Below are 20,140 nucleotides of genomic sequence, written 5' to 3'. Positions count from 1 at the left end.
ATATCATTCCTTTGGCCCCCAGCCCACCAGCAGACACTGCAGACAGGTCATAGCTTCTTAACTGAGCTGATCTGCTCGAGCCAACATGCCCAGCAGCTCCAGAATGCTCTTGAAAGGATGTCCTGGTGGTTCCCCTCGGGCCAGACTTGCAGTCCAGGCAGCAGGGAAGCAGTGAGCACACATGGAGGAACTTCATAGGTCCTTTGAATTCCCTGCCTTTCTCAGCATAAATAGTGATAACAGAACATGACCCTCAGAATTTACCTTGTCTTTAAAAGCCATCTGCTTAATCAGATGTAAATTAATTTTCACTCTCCCCTTTACATCCTGCCACTGTTTCTGATGGTTTGTTCTTTACACTAATTTCCAACAATGACAGTGAAGCATATTTTCTTAATACTCTCAAACACTGTAAGACTTTTAAATTAAACAAGGATTTTATTTTGCATAATAGTTATAAATTATGGCTGCAGAAACTTTGTTTCAGAGAAGTGAAGTGTTTCAAGTGTCCTTTACAGCTGAACATGTATATTTATAAATTTACAATCTTAACCCCAAATAATTCAATTAAATAATAAATATATATGTTGTCCTAAAGATATAATGTACATCACCAAACCTGCATGTAAACTGTTAGAAACTATAAAAGATACCCATATTTATGTGAACAAAGTCTAATGATACCCCTTCTTGTACCATCTCTTCTTAGATAGTTTCATCCTTAATATCCATTGTCTCCCAATATGTGTAAATGAATTTACAAACTGTGCTTGCCAAGCTTGTGAATAAGCAATTGGATATATCCATGCATCATGACCTGGGCTGTTACAGCTGCTTCCCCTGTTGTCAGTAAAGGTTAAGCAGCCCTTGCTGCCCAAGTGGTCTGGTTCACACTTCTTGCTTGCCCACAGAAATCTCAGTATTCCGAAGGATCAAGTCAGATGCCATAACATACAGCCCACGTGTGGCCTGCCACCTTCACTGAGCTTAACCACGTCCTTAAAGCTGAGAATATGGCGCAAAGTTTTGCTGTGTCAGAGGTGCAGAGTGGAGGTTTCTGCTGGTGCAAACAGAAAGCCATGCTTGCTTGGGGGTGGAGGTGCTTTGGTCTCTTCTCTGTTACAAAATATGTGCTGCAGTTTAGTCCCTATTTCACCTGACATCACAGAATCGTGTCATGGTTTGGGTTGGAAGGAACCTTAAAGACCATCTAGTTCCAAGCCCCCAGCACTGGAGAGCCGCAACTTCTGCTTGATCAGACCTACTATTTTTGGAAAGAAAATAAAAAAAACAAATCACTCTTGTTTCAGACAAATAAGAAATATCTATCATGTGCTCTTATCTTGGGGGGAATTTCATGATTGGAAATCTTTGAAATATTTTGACTCAAAATAATGCGTAAGCATTTAAGAAGAGCTTTGTCTGATGTAGCAACAGCTCTGATTAGAAATCTTACTTAAAATGTATCTTTTATTTGCAGCAGGACTTGAGAAAAAAGAAGGAAAAACAACTAAGGCAGCAGTGCAAGGTAAAAAGAGAGCAAAATGTGTTGGCGTTATCTCTCTTAAAACACAATGGCACAGAAGCAGTAACATCAGATTCAGAGAGCTGGATGACAGCAACCTTTAAATCCGTTGGTTCACCAGCATTTTTTCAGAGTTCTGCTGCATTTGTCAGAATTTTTATTATAAAACTGGCTTTGTCCCACAAAACTACCACCCCAGCCAAAAGCTTCAGGTAGATGGCTGCCCGCTTCAGATGAAAGGTTCTGTGCTGGGACTTAGTGTCCCACTGATCTTGCAAGAGACTTCCTGCCCCTGTAGCTTGGACAGGGATCAGCCTTTGCTACTCAGTCTGAGAGAGTAACTTCCAATGAGGTAAAGGGGCTCTCCGAAGTCAGCTGAGCCACCCTTCTTGTTCCAGATGAAACATCAGCCCCATGAAGAGTCACAAAGGTCTCCTGCAGAGAATCTCAAAAACTTTTGAGACCAGACCTTGTAGAAATTTTTCACACAAATCTTTGGATTGGTATGGATAAGGCATGAGTGGGAATGTCTGAGTGGGAACACCAGAAGAAAGGCTGCAAGAACCAGGCGTGGATGGCACATAGTTCAGAGGGACACAAAGTTTGTATCCAGTGTCCCAAGGAATGGTCTACACAAAGGCCAAAATAAAACTCAAGCCACCAACTCAAGTGAACCCAAAAAGAGAAGGATTGATACCTTAAACCATCTAAAGATGTGTCTTTTCTTATTATATACATTTCTATTATTTATTACTGTTATTATTATTATTACCTTCAGCATTATATCCAACATACTTGCTTCTTGTACACTTGTTAAACGTAATCCATTCTTTTTTAGGTTAGTATGGTAAGAAGCAAAGCAATAAAAAGGGTATCTAAATCCCCAAAGCTTATCAGCTCAGGCTTCTTTTATGTGATTGAGGTGATTTTTATACTTAGTCATGCTCAAATTGGCAGCTAGAGCCCTGATGATGAACTTGCCAGTAACCCTTAGTACAAGGTGTAAGACATGTTTACTGGTGTAGCTTTGGTCAGCCCAGCTATTATCCCTTCCTTTTCTTCAGTTTCTCTGCTTTAGCTTCCCACAGAATTACTCAAGCCAGCACAGACACCCTGCAGCAGCTGTCAGCTGCTTGGTAGTTGTCATGGAAAATGTTATAATTAGGTGGGCCTTGGCCTAGATTTCAGGCATTGTTAGGCTGGGTATCTTCACATTATTTTCTATTGCCACACAAGACCTTCTTCAGACATCTACGCTTCTTCCCCTCTTTTTGTCTGTTTCAGGCAGCAATGAGGTGTGTGGTTGCTGTAAGATTTATCCTTTCTACAATGTACCACCACTAGCTGGGATTTTTTCTGCCAAACATTTTAACTGTGCCATAAAGAGCACAGACTGAACAGTACAAGCTATAGATACACATGGCTGGCATGGAGCAGGGTTTTCTAAAACATGGGTTGTGATACCCAAGGAACTCAAAAGGGGGGCAAACTGTTTCCCATGACAGCAGTCAGCAGCAGCAGCAGCAACACTGTCTCCCCATGCCAGAACTATCTGGTATCTCCAAGTCAAAGGAATAAGAGCAAAATGTAATGTCTGTCACAACTATTTCTGCAGCTACTTCCAGCCCACTGCAACAACTTCCCAGTGTTGGCAGCAGCTCAGTCCCTGATGCACAGAAGCGAGCACAAACACTTTTACATAGCAATTCCCTCTGCTTCTCATTTCTGCACCTTATATGTATGGAGCTCCTGCCAACACATTGATCACCCAAAGACAAACAAGCCAAAAAAAAAACCAAACTTTTCTGGATGCTTTTTTAATATTACTATGTACTTATATTATTCAAAGAATTTGCATCAGAACACACATCAGAAAGTAGAGGGATTCAGTCCTGGTCAAAACTGGGACTTGCAGTCTATAAAAAACAGTATAAGAAGACTTGCAGAAAAATCTGGAGTGTTGTAGGCTGGATGTGCTTAGCAATCAGGACACAACTTCATTGTTTCAAACAAAGGTTTTAGTGATTATTTCAGCTTTGAACTCAAGCCCCACGGGACGGAGGGAAACGGGCTGAAAGAATGTAGCAACATCTCAGTTCAATGGTCTTCTATTAGTTGTAAAGCCAAACTACAGGTGATATTTTTAACTGTTAGAAGATTAGCAAGAAGCCACTTAACTTTAATCATTTGACCTATTTGTTTGAAAAATGTCATGAGCAAATATCAGATGGTTTCCAGCAAGTTAATGCCTGCTACTGAGAATAAATATTTAAAAGAAAAGATAAAAAGGGTTGGTTTTTTGGTTTTTTTTTTTTTTCTGGTGGTATCCAATAGTACTAAGAAAGTAGACTTGCCATCAGTTAAAAAAGATCATATCAGACTAGGGGGTGTCATGTTCTTTGTGCATGTATGAAAGGCAATAGGTGGGAATCATGACCTTTATTCACATATTCTGTCAAGACACAGTGGAGGTTCAAGATAAATTAAAGCACTTAGGGTCAACACGCATTTAAAAACATTTTCATTAGTTGATTATATTTTAAAAATTTCCCATATGAACATGTATTCTAACATTTCCTTTTTCTTTTCTCTTTTCACTTTTGTTTCCCTTCCCCTCTCTTTCTCCAGATAAACCAAAGATGAAACAAGGAAGTAAGCTATAGTTTCACTTATGAAAGTAACATCTTCCACAAGAGTTTGGGTAACTGTGCTCTTAATAATGGAGCTGTACAAGAGCTTTAATTTCTCACTGATGGGCTTCTGAAAGTAGAGCCTTTATGTTATGCTTTAAATTACTTATTTTGGCTGGAGCTCTGTCTTCAGCTGTCTTCTTTTTTTTGTAGACACTATTGCACTGAACATGAAACCTTGTGGGAATTTTTCATTATGCACAAGCACAGAAGAAAATGTTTTTCAGTCTTTCCACTGAATTTTGTTTCTCTTTGCAGAGTCTTCTGTGATTAACTTAATATTTAAAAATTGGAATTTTTTTTTATTAGGACTATGAATATTTCTGAATATGTCCGCCAAATATGGCTACAGATATCTGCAGTGAATTGTGTATTTTTTCATTCTGAAAATAAGGGACTGAATAATAAATTGGTGAGCACAAAACATGAAGGTCAAAGCAGGAGACCAGGAGTAGTTTCTGAAGCAGTCAGTCTAAAGTGTAATGAGGAATAGAAGAGACAACTTTATTTCACTAAAATTGCATTTTTGACCTTGTTCAACAGATTTCTTTCCCAAGTCTTCTCTTTTAAAAATTACATTGTATGGAAGTATCTAGTATTTCCTTTTTAGAAACACAATGTAGAAGGAGAATAATAATGAAAAATTTATCTCTTGACATCAGTCCCAACAGAAGAGATCTTTCAATGTCAACAGCAAATTAGGTTTTTCCACTTGATGGTTATTACTACCATAAATAAAAACTTATTATTTATGGATTCCTTCAATTCAGATTCCCCAGCACCTCAGTTTGTCTTGGTCAGAGACAAATACTAAGCCATGAACAAGAAGCTTTATTGATATCATGATAAATTGCTATTTAGACTGCTACACAGTCTATGCTTTTATAATAAAAGAGACAATTTGTGAACTGTGTGTCATTAAGGCAGTAAACAATTTCCACTAAAACTACCTACTGTAGCTTATACAATTTTCATATCTATCTACTAAACACAACCTCTATCTCCTAAACACAAACTCCTCCTCATCAAGAGTCTTGACTTAATATCTTATGTGTAGAAAACAAGAGGGTCTTCTAACAGTTTTGTTTCCTATATCCTGGCACTGAATTGCTGCTGAGTGTTTCAATAGAAGGAACTTTTGTTTCATATGTGATGGAGAACCTAGTATTTTTAGTTTTCCCAGAAACCACCTATCAGAATTTCTTAGATGACATGTATAAAACAGTATAACCAGCAGTTACATTACTTTAAATGCAGGAAGTCAAAATCCAAGTCTCTGATCTTTTTGTAAGAAGAAGACCCTTGGCCTTGCTCAGCAAGAATGGGCAATCCCAGTCAGCTCCAATGAGACAAATTTGACAAAGCATCAAATTTGACCTTTCTGGTAAAGAGCACTGAAAAACTGTCCTTGTCTCATACTAAGCTGAAGTTTGCAAATTTTATTATTAAATCTATAATAGTTGATCAATAAAACACACTTTGTGGACTGAACCTTCTGGATGATACCTGGTGAATTTTTTACAAATCTTCCAATAACACAATTATTACCATATCTTCTAATATATAGTTTTAGTCTCTTGCACAATCTATATGCTTCATTCTCTCCTCTGGTTAAATCTCATTGCTCACTCAGTTGTGGTTTCTGACTGTCACTTTATTGGTGTGACTAATTCTTTTACAGATCCTGGGAAAGATAAAGAATTGAAATCTCCAGCTGCCACGAAAAATAAAGGTAACATGGCAAGACGAATTTGTATATAACTAAGATCTATGTGCATCCAAAAAAACAAAACTTTTGGAATGCATTGCCATTTTGGTTTTTAAAGTATGGTTTAATAAGGACTTTGTAACCATTATACTATTTCAGTAAATTTACTATGAAACTTAATTGGCATTACCTGAATTAGAAGTGCAAAGAGTGCACTGTTTACACTAGTTATGAAAAAAATTTAGTAGGTTAAACCTAGAATTTAGGAACACTTGATAACAGTTATTAAGAGCTGCAAAGTGAAATAAGTTTTGAGTGATCTTTGTTCTTTCTTCAAATTTAAGAACATTTTGGCTTCACTTTGTGAGCATGCTAAAACTGATCAAAATTAATTTTGTGCTACACATTTAACTGGTATCTTGTTCAGTTGGTATCATTTAGAAACCACTGATTATTCAATCAATCATTATCCTAGTGGCATTTGATGTTAACCATTTAACACTCTAGCTTGAAAATTAATAATTTTTTTTTTACAGATCTTGCTAAAGTAAAGGAAGGGAAGAATCCTACATCTTTAAGAGAAAAAGGTAAGAATACATAATAAAATATAGGCTATGCTAAGACCACACGAAGTAGAATGAAGATGCTAATTTTTTAAACAATCATTAGAAGTTTTTCTCATTATAAATTTTAACCAATCATAATTTAACTAGTTAAAATATTCTACAGTATTACAGCATTAAAAAGGTGGGGGAATATAAATAGGATATATCAAAACACTTAAAATTCAGAGTTCTCAAAATTAATTAAATAAATATCATTAATAACTCTGTGTAATAGTTAAGTACCTTGTAAAGAAGGTCTGAACAATGCTAAGTCTTTAATAGGGGCCAGTTAAGAAATTCTGAACTGAATCACAAATGTGTGAACTAAGTAAGAAGAAAGTAAGGTTTATGAGCACATGAGTGGGAAACATGCCTTCTATACTCTGTAAAAGTTACAGCTAAAACCCCAGAGCTTCTTCCAGTCAACCATCTGCAACATGAGAGCTGGTCTGAATCTTTCTTGTATTCCTTATCTTTTTTTTTTTTTTTTGCAATTTGATCAGAGTAGATGGTTAATGCAGTTAAATTCCCTTTCATCAACTGTTTTATTGGGTGGTTTTTACACATTTTATTTCTTCCCTTCTTTCTAGAAGTAACTTTATTTGGAGGCAGTTATGGATAAGTCTTATTTGACATCTTCAGAATAAAAAGATTTACCATATTTTTAGTCAAGTTAATATTTATTTTAAGCTATAGTCTATAACTATTATAAGCCTATAACTATATATAGATAGATATGGTCTGCAATATATAGACTTTAATCTATAGCTATTTCAAGTTATAGTCATTACATGTGATTTCAAAGAAGGAACTGAAGGAGATCAATTCAAGCAAAAAGATGACAAAAACATATACAGCAAAGGAGGAATAATTTATTGCTAGATATATTTTAAAAATCCTAGAAGCTATGTTCATTCAGTTAATTCTTTGTTCAAAAATTTGAATTAAATTATGGCAATCTGCAAATTCTCTTGGTGCATATATTGTTAATTTGTGTGTGTTCTACTCCTGATGTACGGATGTCCCATTTAAACAAGCTTAGTTTTCTGCACCAGAACTGTATATCCAAACTCTATGGAGTCCTATGGCCCTCCCCAAAGACTGCCTATAATTTGTGTCTGCCTGATGGTGTTGTGATGGAAAAGTAAAAGAAGCACTTGAGTGACAACTCTTCCCCCTCTATCCCTACATGGAGCATGTATATTCAGCCTGCTGCTCCCTTCACAGAATTACAGGGAGGCAGGGAGAGGAGGAAAAAAAAGAGAAGACCCAAAACTTTTTTCTCTTTGATAAGAGTTTCTTTAAAGCAAATGGATAGTGGTTTGCCAGCACTGAAAAAATTTCCATAGTGTGTCCTTTGTTGAGAGTGGCCACATCACTGCTTTTTTGTCTCCTATGCTCCTGTTTAACTTACCAGCAACTTCAATTACTAAGTTATTAGTAATTAGTCATTACAGGTCCTTCTAACGTGACAAAGGAGGCAAGATTTTCTCCGCCCAGCCTTCAGAAAAGAGCAGGTAGGAATTTCTTTTAAATGTCAATACAGCTGAAAACTTGCTGTTGAATGTATCTGCAAAGACATCACAGGCTCCTGACCCCCTGCAGAAGCACTGATATCCAGTCCAGCTGAGCCTGTCCTTCAGATCCTGAGAGCTCTTGCTGATGCAGCCATCACTGTTTCCCATAATAGGCATCAAACTGGCAAAATTCTGTGCCTGTGCCTAAAAACAAGGATGCTGATTAGTGAGCTGTAGAGCTCAGTTGAAAATATATCAGCATCAAAACTATAAGGGCAACTTATAAAGCTGTGGGGAGAAACTTCTAGAAACCTTGGTGCCTTTCTTAGTTGTGTATTTCCTTATTGCATTACAGATCACTCTACTGCATAAACATATATTTCACATTATTTGTTCCCTATTTCAGTCATCATATCTGCCCAAACTGTGGTTCATAAATTAATCAAAGCCTATTTGCGTGCCATTCCTTCCCCTCTGCAACACGTCTTCAAGCCTCATGAGTGGGCCTCTGTAAATGTTATTGACCAGGTCACTGGGGACTTTTTTTTACCCTTTGGGACTTGGTGTTTTGCAATTTTTTTCTTAAAGTGGATCTCTCTGGAAAATACAAATGTATCAAAGGACACAGGAAATGAAAGATTTTTAAGACTGCATATACTTCCTATTTATGTATCTTGGAAGTTTGTTACTATTCATGTAAACAAAATAAAGGAACACTTCTCGGTGAAGTGTTAAATACTCTGGTGATTAATGTGTCTGGCACCTTATGCAATAAAGGAGCTATCATCACACCTCATTCCCTTTGAAGGATGGGCTCAGTTTGAATGAACATAGATGATGTCCAGACCAAAAAGCTTATCCTAAAGCAGGCTACATTTCATAAACTGAAGCATAGTGGTTTTATTTAAAGCAGAAAGAGGAAAATTAAATCCCTGAATTTGGAGTTGTTGCTGGGATACTTTATAGATCATAACCCTACAAAGTTACTTTATCTATTTTATGAGGTGAATAAAATGTCTTCAGTCCTGGAGCCTAATTTTATTGAGAGTAGTTAAAGAGGACCGTGGAATAGTACATTTTCCACTTCTTAGTGATACAGGACATCTCAGGACTCTGTCTGAATTTATAACTAGCTTTTCAGCTCTTCCCTGCAGTAAAGAGTAAAGAAGCCTATTTATACTCACAAATATAGAAACTGATTTTCTGTTGACATAAGCATATTCAAATAACTTGAGGCCAATAAAACTCTGAGTTATAATTTGCCAGGTGGTTTTTGGTAGGTATGTTACCCAGATAACCAGAGTAGAAGTTCATTCATTTAGAGGGTGTAACAGTGGCACTAAAAGTTTGTAATATTTAATATACAACTCTTCATTGTTTTTTTCTAAGATATTTGCATTGTGCTGAGTTATTGACAGCATCTATCCTGTATATGTAACGTAAATTCCTTCTCACCCTGTGTTCTGTGATTTATTTTCCAAACAAACGCTCTTTTTTCTTCTTCCTTACTTTTGACATGTTTTGGGATATCTTTGAATATTTTCTTATGTCAGCTATGTGTGGATAATAAATCTATTTATTTTCTCACACAGATTGATAGGGGAAATAATTCAATAGTGTGTATTTCTTTCTTGCCATATATGTTATAGTATACTGTCATTAAAGAAACAAATGAGCTGATTTGTACTTGCTATGCAATACTTACACTTCCTTTAAAGCAAATGTAGCATGAAATAATATCTTGCCTGTGGCATTTTTTTTCTTAACTTGTAATATTTTTTTCCCCTTAAAAATGGAGTTATATCATGAACAGTAGCAGTTCACATTTCTGTCTATTTCTATTTATTTATCTGTCATTGTCATTTGCATGAGAACTATATCTTTATCCTGAGGATATCACACACTGCTGCTGCTTCATCATTCTATACCATCTTCCTAACCTGACCCAGCTTCACCCCCGGAGTAGAATGTGGGAGGAAATCATTATGGTGAAAGCTGACTTTAGGCCAGCTTTATGTTTTTCCCCTGCTGGGATCAGCAATAAAGTGGTCATTTCAGAGCAGAAGTTTGATAAGTCCTCAGTAAGTACATGTTTAAACTTCTGAAAATGAAAACCTGCTCCCTGGAAGAAAAGCAGAACTGGTGATCTCAATATCCTTTGCTCAAAGGGTGGGGAACTTGGTGCAGCGTGTAACGTGTCCTGCACTGAGAGTTGCATCCAAAAATTGTAAGGCTCAAAAGTGCTGAACCTTCTTTAGGAGCTACATATTATAGGAAATCTGAGGGAGATCTACTACATGGATGGCAACAAAACCACCATGGGTATGTGGCACAAAACCCACAAGGCCAAAGATTTGTGCTGTGGCTGCAAGGGTGGCTGCTGATCACTGAGATCACCAGTGTGCCCAGAATGAGGCAGCTGTTCCCTCAAGCCTTTTCATATATTTAATATAGAGGCTACTTCAAAGGGTTTCAGGCTTCACACTGGAAGTTTTCTCTCAGTCCCCTGAAGAAGAATCCACCTGCTGCTGCGAAGATCAGGCTCCTAATTTCATAACCTATCCCTGTGCAATGTGGTTTCTCTACCAGCTTTAGCCACCCTGGAAGTGGGGGCTGAAGCTGGTGGAGAAGCCAAAGCTGTTTTTTTCTGTTACAACTCACACTTAAATCCAGATGGATAAGTGGGATCCCTTCCTGGTACCATGGTAGCCAGGAGGATGTTCAGAGATAAAATTATTTTTTAAAGAATCTTCTTTTAGCTTTTTCTGTTTTGCTGAAGATTTAGTTTACTTTCATTTGGAATAAATGGCATAGGTTTTTTCTATATGCTTAGGTGCTATATCCTGTCAGATGGAATGCAGTTGGGTCTATTTAGCATTCTGCAGGCTGTGATATTCTCTCACTCAAATAGCACACACTCAAAAGCCTATCAAATTATTTCTTCACTTTGGAAAAAACTATTTTCTCCTAATTTCCTTGATAAATACACTTAGGATGTCAAGCAACTGTTGCTTGAAAAAAAGAATATTTAAACATTAGTTGTTTACACAACATAGTGTATGCTTTTCCTGTGCTTGCTGATCGTGAATGCATATTCCCTGAAGGACTGAGGTAAAGATATATTCTTCAGAGGAAGAAAGCAGAAACTGTCTTCATTAAGTTTGGCATAAGACCCAAAGAATTCCTAATCCTGCGTCACTGCTTGCTCATTTTCCTTGTCTTTTGAATTTCTCTCTTCTATGTGGTCTCTACAAACAGTCACCAAAAACAATTTCTGTTCTTGCTTTTGCTACTAACTTTATTGCACCTTAAAAATATGAGACAGTCTCTTGAGAGTATATAGAGATCAAGCTTGCATCTATTTATGTTCACAATTTTGGTCTTAGTTTCTAAATATTTCTTGACTCGTCTTTTAAATGTAGAAGGGTACCCCTGCCTTCTAAGTCTCAGAAACATAATTATCTTCCTACAGATTCCCTGAAGGTAAAAAATCTCAAAAATCCAGAGAGCATAAGAGAAAAAGGTAAGTGAAGAAGTTAAGAAATCCAGACCTGAATATCACAACAGTTAGTCAGTCTAGAAAGAGCTCTTGAGTAGGTATATAGAAGTGTGGAAAACCAAACCCATCCTTGTTCCTGTTTAGATTATTTTAAACATGATATTGTTTTTAATAATATTTATGCTGTACAGATCCCAGTAGGATCCCTAGAAATCATCTGGTCTTCTTTTAAATGTGAATATTTGAATTTATGTCTTGGGGAAAATACTAAAATTTGGTTTTATACCATTTTTGGATGTTGGACTGTCAAAAATTAGTTGTTTAAATCCCACAGTGGGAACATTACTGAAGGGAACTAGACTAAATCTGGTCCATGTGGCTACAGCTCAGGAATGTGGGTGTCTGAGAATTAAACTGGCTGAGGCTACTGATGCATCCAGATGTTTGAGGGTGACTGATAGGACAAATTTCTTTTCTTAATTTGTTGGCAATGTGGGCACATACATCTCTGTGTCTAATCCTTTCAGTTGCAAGACCACTGCTAACTGTTCACACAGGGGTCATGGGTTGCTTGATAGCATCTATTCGGAGCACACCTTATTTGTTGCAATGTGATGTGTATGGAACACTCTCTTTCTGTAGAGTACTGAAACAGCTGAAAAATTTAAATTAAACAGCAAAGGCTGTCCATACTGTGCCTGGTTCCTGAGCTGGAGCAGCACATCTGAAGTCTAAAATGTTACAAAGTCCCATTTTTTTTGGAAACTGGAGATACTGGATGCAGTCCAGACTATGACTGCTGAATAGATATAGAACAAAATGACACACTTCTGCAAGGAATGTATTGTTCCTTTTTAAAATTGTGGGAAATGAAGCCAGGACATCCCTTGTGGCTGAGAATTCTCCTTTATGCCACTGCTATCAGACCCTGTGTCTCACCTGGACACCAAAAGAAGATCATAGTTGTCCTTTATTTGTGATTACCTAACTACTGAATTTTTGGGGGGCTTTTGGGGGATTTGGTTGGTTGCTTGGTTTGTTTTTTTTTTGTCCCTGAGTTCTGCCTTGTCAGTTACAAGAAAGGGAGAACTAGAATTTCAGGTTTGATTTTTTTTTTCATCTCCTTTAACACTTTGTCATATACTGAAGAAAAAAAAATTAAAGATACAATTAAGTCCCTGGACTATTCATTTTGACATAAAATATGTTAATGTACATTTGAAGGATGAGAACTGCTCTTCTTTTATAGCCAGTATGCCTGTCATTTTAAAAGGCTATATATGCATAGGAAGTGAAATTCTGTTCACAGGCAATACCCATATGGCCTCTTCAATATTAAAAGAGTATTGGCGTCCTGAATGAGTAGCTGGTCCTTTTGTCACTCCTGAATAAAAAATCTCCCACTTACCTTTGTCAGCAGCCTCTGGCTTTCAAGAGAAGTATTCCTAATATTTCAATCATATCAATGTGGTTTAGTTTTTATTTGGGTTCAGCAAAAGAAAAAATCATTGATGCCAACTGCTCTGTAGAATTTCTTTCTTCTTTTAAAGTAATTCTTCATTGTCTGCTTGAGAGAGGGCTCCAGAGTTTCCTTAAAATTCAGAGAACCTAATGACATTTTGAAGGCTTATTATTTTGCATATCCAAGACTAGAAAGATGAATGGATGACCTTGTTTTTTTTGTCCTGTTCTTTATTTCCATGCTGTTAAATCTATTTAATTATCACTTCTCTTTTGCTCTCCACATACCACATTTTTTGACTTGCTATCTATTCAAGTGTCATCTTATTTCCCTAACCTGACTTGTGATAAATGTTAAATGTTTCTTTCTAGAGACTGGAAAAAGAAAAGATGTGAAGCCTCCAACAGCCTTAAAGGAAAAAGGTAATGTCTTATAATTATGTGGCTGGCAAATAACAAGTCTTCTGCTGGTATCTCAGTGCAGTTTTGATATATTTTGAATTACAGGCTGTTGGCAAAAAGGGACCAAGCTTAGATTCTTTTCATTTAAAAGATCTGATATATTGAAAGGAGCAGTGTCTGCTATGATTCAGAAATAATAAAGTCATAACACTTCTTATTGTGGTGTTCTTTAACTGCTGTCTGACCTGCACAGCCAACACTGCAGTGGGAGTGCTAGTGTGTTCTGAGTGAATTATAACAGAGCTGCTGCTGAATGCTGAAATGATAGGCTGCACAGGAATGAGTGTATGGTTCAACCCGCAGAAACTTTGCCAGCAAATTTAATGGGACTTATTTTTGGTTTGCTTTCAACTTTAGTTTGTGCCTTTTATTGAATTAAGTGGAAATTCTAATTCTTAACACATCTCTTGGCTGATCTGGTGTTATGAACATTTGTTACAGTACCAAGGAGCACAGTGTATATTTATGTTGCTGATTTTCTTCTTTCATTTTTGTGTTTGATTTCTCTTTCAGACTCTTCAAAACGAAAAGAAATTAAGGCTTCAAATAATCCTAAGGAAAAAGGTAACAATCCCAAGTTGAATTGAAACTTAACCTAAGTTTCAGTTGAGAAAATAAATCTGTTGTTCAAGGTGTCACAAATTAAGTCCCTGTTTTTTTGGTTAGTTATTCCTGAATGTCATTGAATGGCATCCTTTGCTGCTGAACATTTTTTTTACCTGATTGAACAAGTGACAGGTGCATATGAGGCTATACAAAGTTGTAGCTGTGGTATTTTATAGTCTCTAAAGTCAAAAGGAATTAGTTTATTTTTTCTTGATTTTTGTCTTATTCTTTCTTTTTAAATTAGTCATTTCAGATTGCATTTTACTTCTTCTACATATTATTTGATTGCACTTTTCTCTCTTTTCTTATATTGAAATATCAGCACTAACTATCAAATAAAAATCAATAACAATTTATAGTACATCTCAAATACTAGGCATATTTAGGCACTGTAATTATAATTAACCAACTATGTTTAGGTTTATTTATTCATATCAAATACATTCAAACAAAACTTAGTTTACTTTTATCCTTTTTGCATATGGACTAAACCACTTTTTCATTATAAAATAGTTGTTTAAGTTAACTGTGTAAATAATGGATAATAGGGATAAAAATATGTAAAAACTTGTTAGCTAATAACAGTCATTTGAGTCATGGAAACGTAATAGTCTATTTTAAAATCTTCCAGTCAGTTTTGAAAACTGTTTCAGATAATTGAATAATACTGCTTCCTATCTTTAGAGCTTCCCTAAGGAATGCTAGAAGTATTGAGGTAATATTTTCTCTGACAAAGTTATGAGAGACAACATTCACAAGTTTTTAAGTGCAGCTATTTCACCTAGGGTATAGCAGACTAGCAGACATCAGCTATTACTTTGCACAGTTGTATAGTTCTGATTTAAAGTAAAGGCTTAATTGCAACCAGAAAAAAGTGCTATTGAGAGTAGCCCTGTCAATAAGGACTTGGGGGTCCTGGTGAAGAAGAGGCAGGACATGAGCCACGAATATGCTCTTGGAGACAAGAGAGGCAATTGTTTTCTGGGCTGCATCAAAAGCAGTGTGGCCAGCAGGTCACAGGAGGTAATTCTTTCCCGCTGGTGTAGTGCTGCATGCAGCTCTTGGGTCCCCAGCACAGAAAGAGCATGGACCTGTTGAAATCCAGAGGAAGCCACCAAGATAATTAGAGGGATAGAACACTTCTCCTATGAGGAAAAGTTGAGCAAATTTGGTTTCTTCAGGTTGGAGCAGAGAAGGCTTTGGTGTGACCTAATTGTGGCCTTCCAGTATCAGACAGGAGTCTTCAAGGTAGATGGAATGAGACTATTTACAAGAACATGTAGTGACAGGACAAGGGGAGATGGCTTCAAACAGAAGGAAAGTAGATTTAGATTAGATATGGGGAGAAATTTTTACTGTGAGGTTGGTGAACAGGTTGCCTAGAGAAGTTGTGCAGGTGTTCAAGGCCAGGTCAGATGGGACACTGATTTATGTGGCCTAGTCGAAGCTGTCCCTGCTGCCATGGGAGGTTATCTTTAGGGTTCCTTCCAACCCAAACCATTTTATATTTCTATAAAAATGAACTAGGGCTTAAATAGTTTGAAACTCCTTGTAGTAGTCAAAGTAGTGTATCAACTCTAGTGGAGTGTGGTAGCCCTGGGTTTACACAGCCTTTACCAGTTTCCCAAGCGAGATGAGCACTACTCACTACAGTTATTCCCACTACATTGCATACAGCCTGGTATGTCATCTATGGATGTACTTCATGTCTTGCACAGCTTGCTGAGAAAAAATGATATCTCTCACCTGAGACATCATTTTTCTTTGACTCTAGCTGACTCTATAAGAACTTAAAATACTTGGATTAGATTCTGTCAGACACAAAATTGGGCCAACTGCCTACTAAGTCTTGTGTATCTTAGGTCTGCCAAGTGAGCAGGACTATAGATCCTTCAGGGCCCAGAAGCAGGACTGAAACAGAAAAGTTGAGTAGGAAAGTTGAGCTTGAGTGGGAACATCTCAGGTTGCATGCTCTTATATAATGACACCACTATATGTCAACAATAGGATTCAGTAATTTGCTAGTCTTCAAAGTTCATGACACAGTAAATCTTATACAATCTTCCTTTGGAGGCAGTTCAGCTCAGTGGCTGCAGGTTTTTAAAAGTTGTTTCTGTCTTCTCTGCTTCATGTGACACATATGCTATTTCTTAGTTTCTGGGATTCAAACAAGTACATTTCCAACAGCAAATGCAACTAACTCAGTGACACTGAATATGCATGACAAGACATTGACATTTTGTCAGAAGAGTGCAACCCCAATGCATAAAGTGGCTTTAAGCATTCATGTGGGATGCTGCGCATCAACAACCCTCCCTTTCTTAACAATGATAAGTGACATGTCACATACATCAGGCAGACAGTTTGAGAAAAGCCTCTCTGGAGAAAAGTATTCCAGAAATTTTTTGGCCATTGCCCTGTAACCAAGTGTGAGCAGGAGGTCACCTTTATGAGTGCTGTATTTTTTAGCCAACTGAGAGTTCATGGGGTGCTTCCTCAGAGGACATCTCAGGTTAAACTAGCCAACCAAAAATGCCTTGAGAAATAACAGTGTTTGGATTAGCACTTGCTACTTTACAGAAATATGTCAAATCCCGTGTAAATTACAGTAACAGAAGTGGCCCCTTTGTTATGATAAGTACATTGCTGAAATGTGAAAACCAAATTCACAGAAGTTCAATGTAGAATTATAATATAAAATAGAGAACTACTATGAGAGAACTAATAGAGAACTGAAATGTAAGGTAGATACATTTGGTATACAAAAATCTCAATATCAGCCTGTTCAAATTACCCATCCATTACAGAACATCATTGCTTCACACTGTGGGTAAGAAATACTTCAAGAAAATGCCATAGCTTTAAAAGTCAGACTAACATAATGACACATTTTTAACCAAGACTGAGTCATAATGGCGGGTATAAAATTCCCATTTTATGTCAGAACTTCTCTGTAAATATTCTTCAATAGACACTAGAAAATAAGAAAAAAAAGAACAGAAGTAGCGTGATATGAATGAACACCAAATTAGAAAAGGGAGTTAAAATTTTAATTCCAAAAATTAGGTTACATAAAGGTAAGGTATGTTTTGTGGCAAACTACAAAGTATGAAGTTGTCCTCGTGGCTTGATACTTGATCTTTTTATTACTTTTCCTTAAAGAAAATATTCAAGCTGAATAATATTTACCTGCATAGATATGTAGAAACATACTTTTGGTATGTAAATGAAAGTATATCTACAGATACTTCAGATATTTCCTGGAGCTAGGGACTGCTAAATGCTGGTAAAACCAGAACTCCATAATAGCATCCTGAAAAGTCCTCTGAATCACAAAATAACAGACTCACAGACTCATTTATGCTTGAAAAGGAGTCAGGATTATTGAATGCAACCTTAGACAGAACACTTCACTGTCAACTAGACCATGGCACTAAGTGCCATTTCCAGTTGTTTTTTGAATACCTCCAGCAATGGTGACTCCAACACCCTGGGAAGTCCATTCAGCACTTAGTAACCCTTCCTGTGAAGAATTCCTCCTGATCTCCAACCTGAATCTCTCCTCATGCAGTTTCAGGCTGTGTCTTCTTTTTGTGGCACTGGTTGCCTGGGAGAAGAGATCGACCCTCCCCTGCCTACAGCCTCCTTCCAGGCAGTTGTAGGGAGCAATAAGGTCTCTCCTGAGCCTCCTTTTCTCCAGGCTAAACACCCCAGTTCCCTTACCTGCCCCTCATAAGTCTTGTGCTGCAGATCCTTCAGCAACTTCATTGCCCTTCTCTGGACACACTCCAGCACTCCAGAACTTCAGTGTCCTCCTTGAAGTGAGGAGCCAGAAATTAGTCTAATTTTTTTTTATTTTTGCATGTTTATGCAATAAATCAAAATTCTTGATGCATAATATTATTTTTTCACCTATTATTTCAAATCAGAAACAAGGATTCTCTCTGACTGGGATAATCTTCTTCTCAAGCATAAGCCTGACAGAATCAGGCTTATTCTGTTCTATTGCCATTTTTCTCATAGACTTATAGAATAGTTTAAATTAGGAGGGATCATCTCATTTTACTCACCCTGGCATGGACAGGGACACACCAAACAAGACCAAGCTTCTTAAAGCCCTATCAAACCTGACTTTGAACACTTCCAGGGGTAGGTCATCTACTATTTCTTTGAGCAATTTATTCCAGATCTTCTACTTGTTCCATCACCCTCACAGTAAAATATTCTTCCTAATATCTAATCTAAATTTACTCCCTTTCAGTTAGAAGCCCTTTCCCCTTGTTCAGTCACTATATATTCTCATGAAGAGTGCTTCTCCGTCTTTCTTGTGTGCTATTTCAGCTATTGAAGGGTGTCCCCAAAAAATTCTCTTCTTCAGGCCAAACAAACTCAACCCTCTCAGCTTGTCTATATAGCACAGGTGCTCCGGCCTTCTGATCATATTCATGGCCTCCTTTAGATTCACTGGAATTCTTCATTTCCTTCTCAAGTTGTGGTCCCCAGAGCTAAATGTAGTACTGCAACTGGGATCTCACCAGAGTAGGACAGAATCTCCTCCCTCGCCCTGCTGGCCCAACTGCTTTTGGTGCAGCCCAGAACATGGTTAGATTTCTGGGCTCTGAATGCACATTGCTGGGTCATGTTGAACTTCTTGTCCACCAACAACCCCAAATAGTTCTCCTTTGGGCTTTCTTGATCCATTCTCTGCCCAGTCTATATTTGTGCTTGGGATTGCCCCAGTCCATGCGCAGGATCTTGCGCTTGGCCTTGTTGAACTTCATGAGGTTCAAACAAGTTCTCAAGTGTGTCACAATTCCTCTGGATTTATGGCCCCAAATGCACTGGACCAGGCTCCTACCACAGTCAAAGGGAACTTGCTCAGGAATATTACCATACCCTTGCCTCGTTTACCAAGTGACTTTACAGAGAGAGGACTGTGGGGATTTAGGAATGCTATTCCTCAATTTAGTGTTCCCACTGAAATACTCCAAACCATGCACTGGTCAGTCATTTTCCCCTCACTCCTCCACTCTGGCAGGCTGGGGAGGAAAATTGGAGGCCCAAAAGGTGCCTCATGAGGGTGTCTGGAAACAGCAATGAAACAAGACAATGACCAGTAACAGCAGCAATATTAATGGCAGAGTGTACAAGAAGAAAAGCAAGTGATTCACGTGATGATATTGCCTGTGGAAACACTAACAACTGACCTCTCTGTCCACCACCTACCCAACCTGGAATCCATCTCCAGAAAATGATGTGACATGGTATGGAACTACCTCTGGGTCCTGGCTCTGCTCCCTTCTGACTACTGCAAAACTTAACCCTATCATAGCCAGATCCAGCACATGGGGTTAATAATCTAATAATTATACTGAGTTTGCACACTTTCCTTCTATACAATATCCTTCTGTATTCTCATTAAGGCATTGCTGGTAATAAGGGGGAAAACACTGTAAACTTTTTAGGGGTTATCTAGGGAATAATTTTTTTCTTATTAGGTCAGCATCTATGTCTTACAAATTAAGGCAAAAGGGATAGGCAGGTTATGAGGGAGTTCAAATGTAACATAATTCTTGCCCATTAGTGATAAAATGCATTAATATAACTGAATGAGAGGTTATTTCTCCGAAACTGTTCATTAAAATCTGGACCAAAGGAGGAAAAGGGCAGGAAAGGTTTTTCCTGCTACTGAATGAGAATCATTCTAAATAACAGATGCTTCAGCCAATTTAAAGGCTAAATTCTCGTCTCTGGTACTCACTATACTGTTTCTTTTAACTGCAGTTTCTTAACATGAGTAAGATTTCACTTGACATGAATAAGAGAAATTCTGAATTCAAAAAGACTGAAAGAGGGAGAGAAAATACCTTCTAGGAATGTCTGAGAGAGAAATATCACTGTATATGGTTCTTAAATATTGTAAACCAGTATCTTCTTCTCCAGCTATGAACAGATGGACAATTTATGGTGAGATGGGCAAAGACAGTATCAACTCAGTGAATGCCAGATGCTTTGCTGTAGCTGTCTACATGAGGTGGCTTTCACTTCAGCATAACAGCACACATAT

The 20,140-nt window shown here is 37.5% G+C and overlaps 1 protein-coding gene across 1 annotated transcript in view; it reads left to right on the top strand.

Annotated features, from left to right (window-relative positions):
• TRDN (triadin) overlaps nt 1-20,140 on the top strand; it is a 223,354-nt gene that overhangs the window by 155,722 nt on the left and 47,492 nt on the right. Inside the window, 7 exon segments of the mRNA XM_064707176.1 lie at nt 1,481-1,528; nt 4,154-4,177; nt 5,897-5,947; nt 6,460-6,510; nt 11,518-11,568; nt 13,378-13,428; nt 13,981-14,031. Coding sequence (XP_064563246.1) covers nt 1,481-1,528; nt 4,154-4,177; nt 5,897-5,947; nt 6,460-6,510; nt 11,518-11,568; nt 13,378-13,428; nt 13,981-14,031 — 327 coding nt within the window.

The sequence above is a fragment of the Zonotrichia leucophrys genome, chromosome 3 (genome assembly GCF_028769735.1).
Source record: "Zonotrichia leucophrys gambelii isolate GWCS_2022_RI chromosome 3, RI_Zleu_2.0, whole genome shotgun sequence".
Taxonomy (NCBI): domain Eukaryota; kingdom Metazoa; phylum Chordata; class Aves; order Passeriformes; family Passerellidae; genus Zonotrichia; species Zonotrichia leucophrys.
Note: the sequence above shows the minus strand (reverse complement) of the source record. Positions and strands in the feature narration are given on the sequence as shown.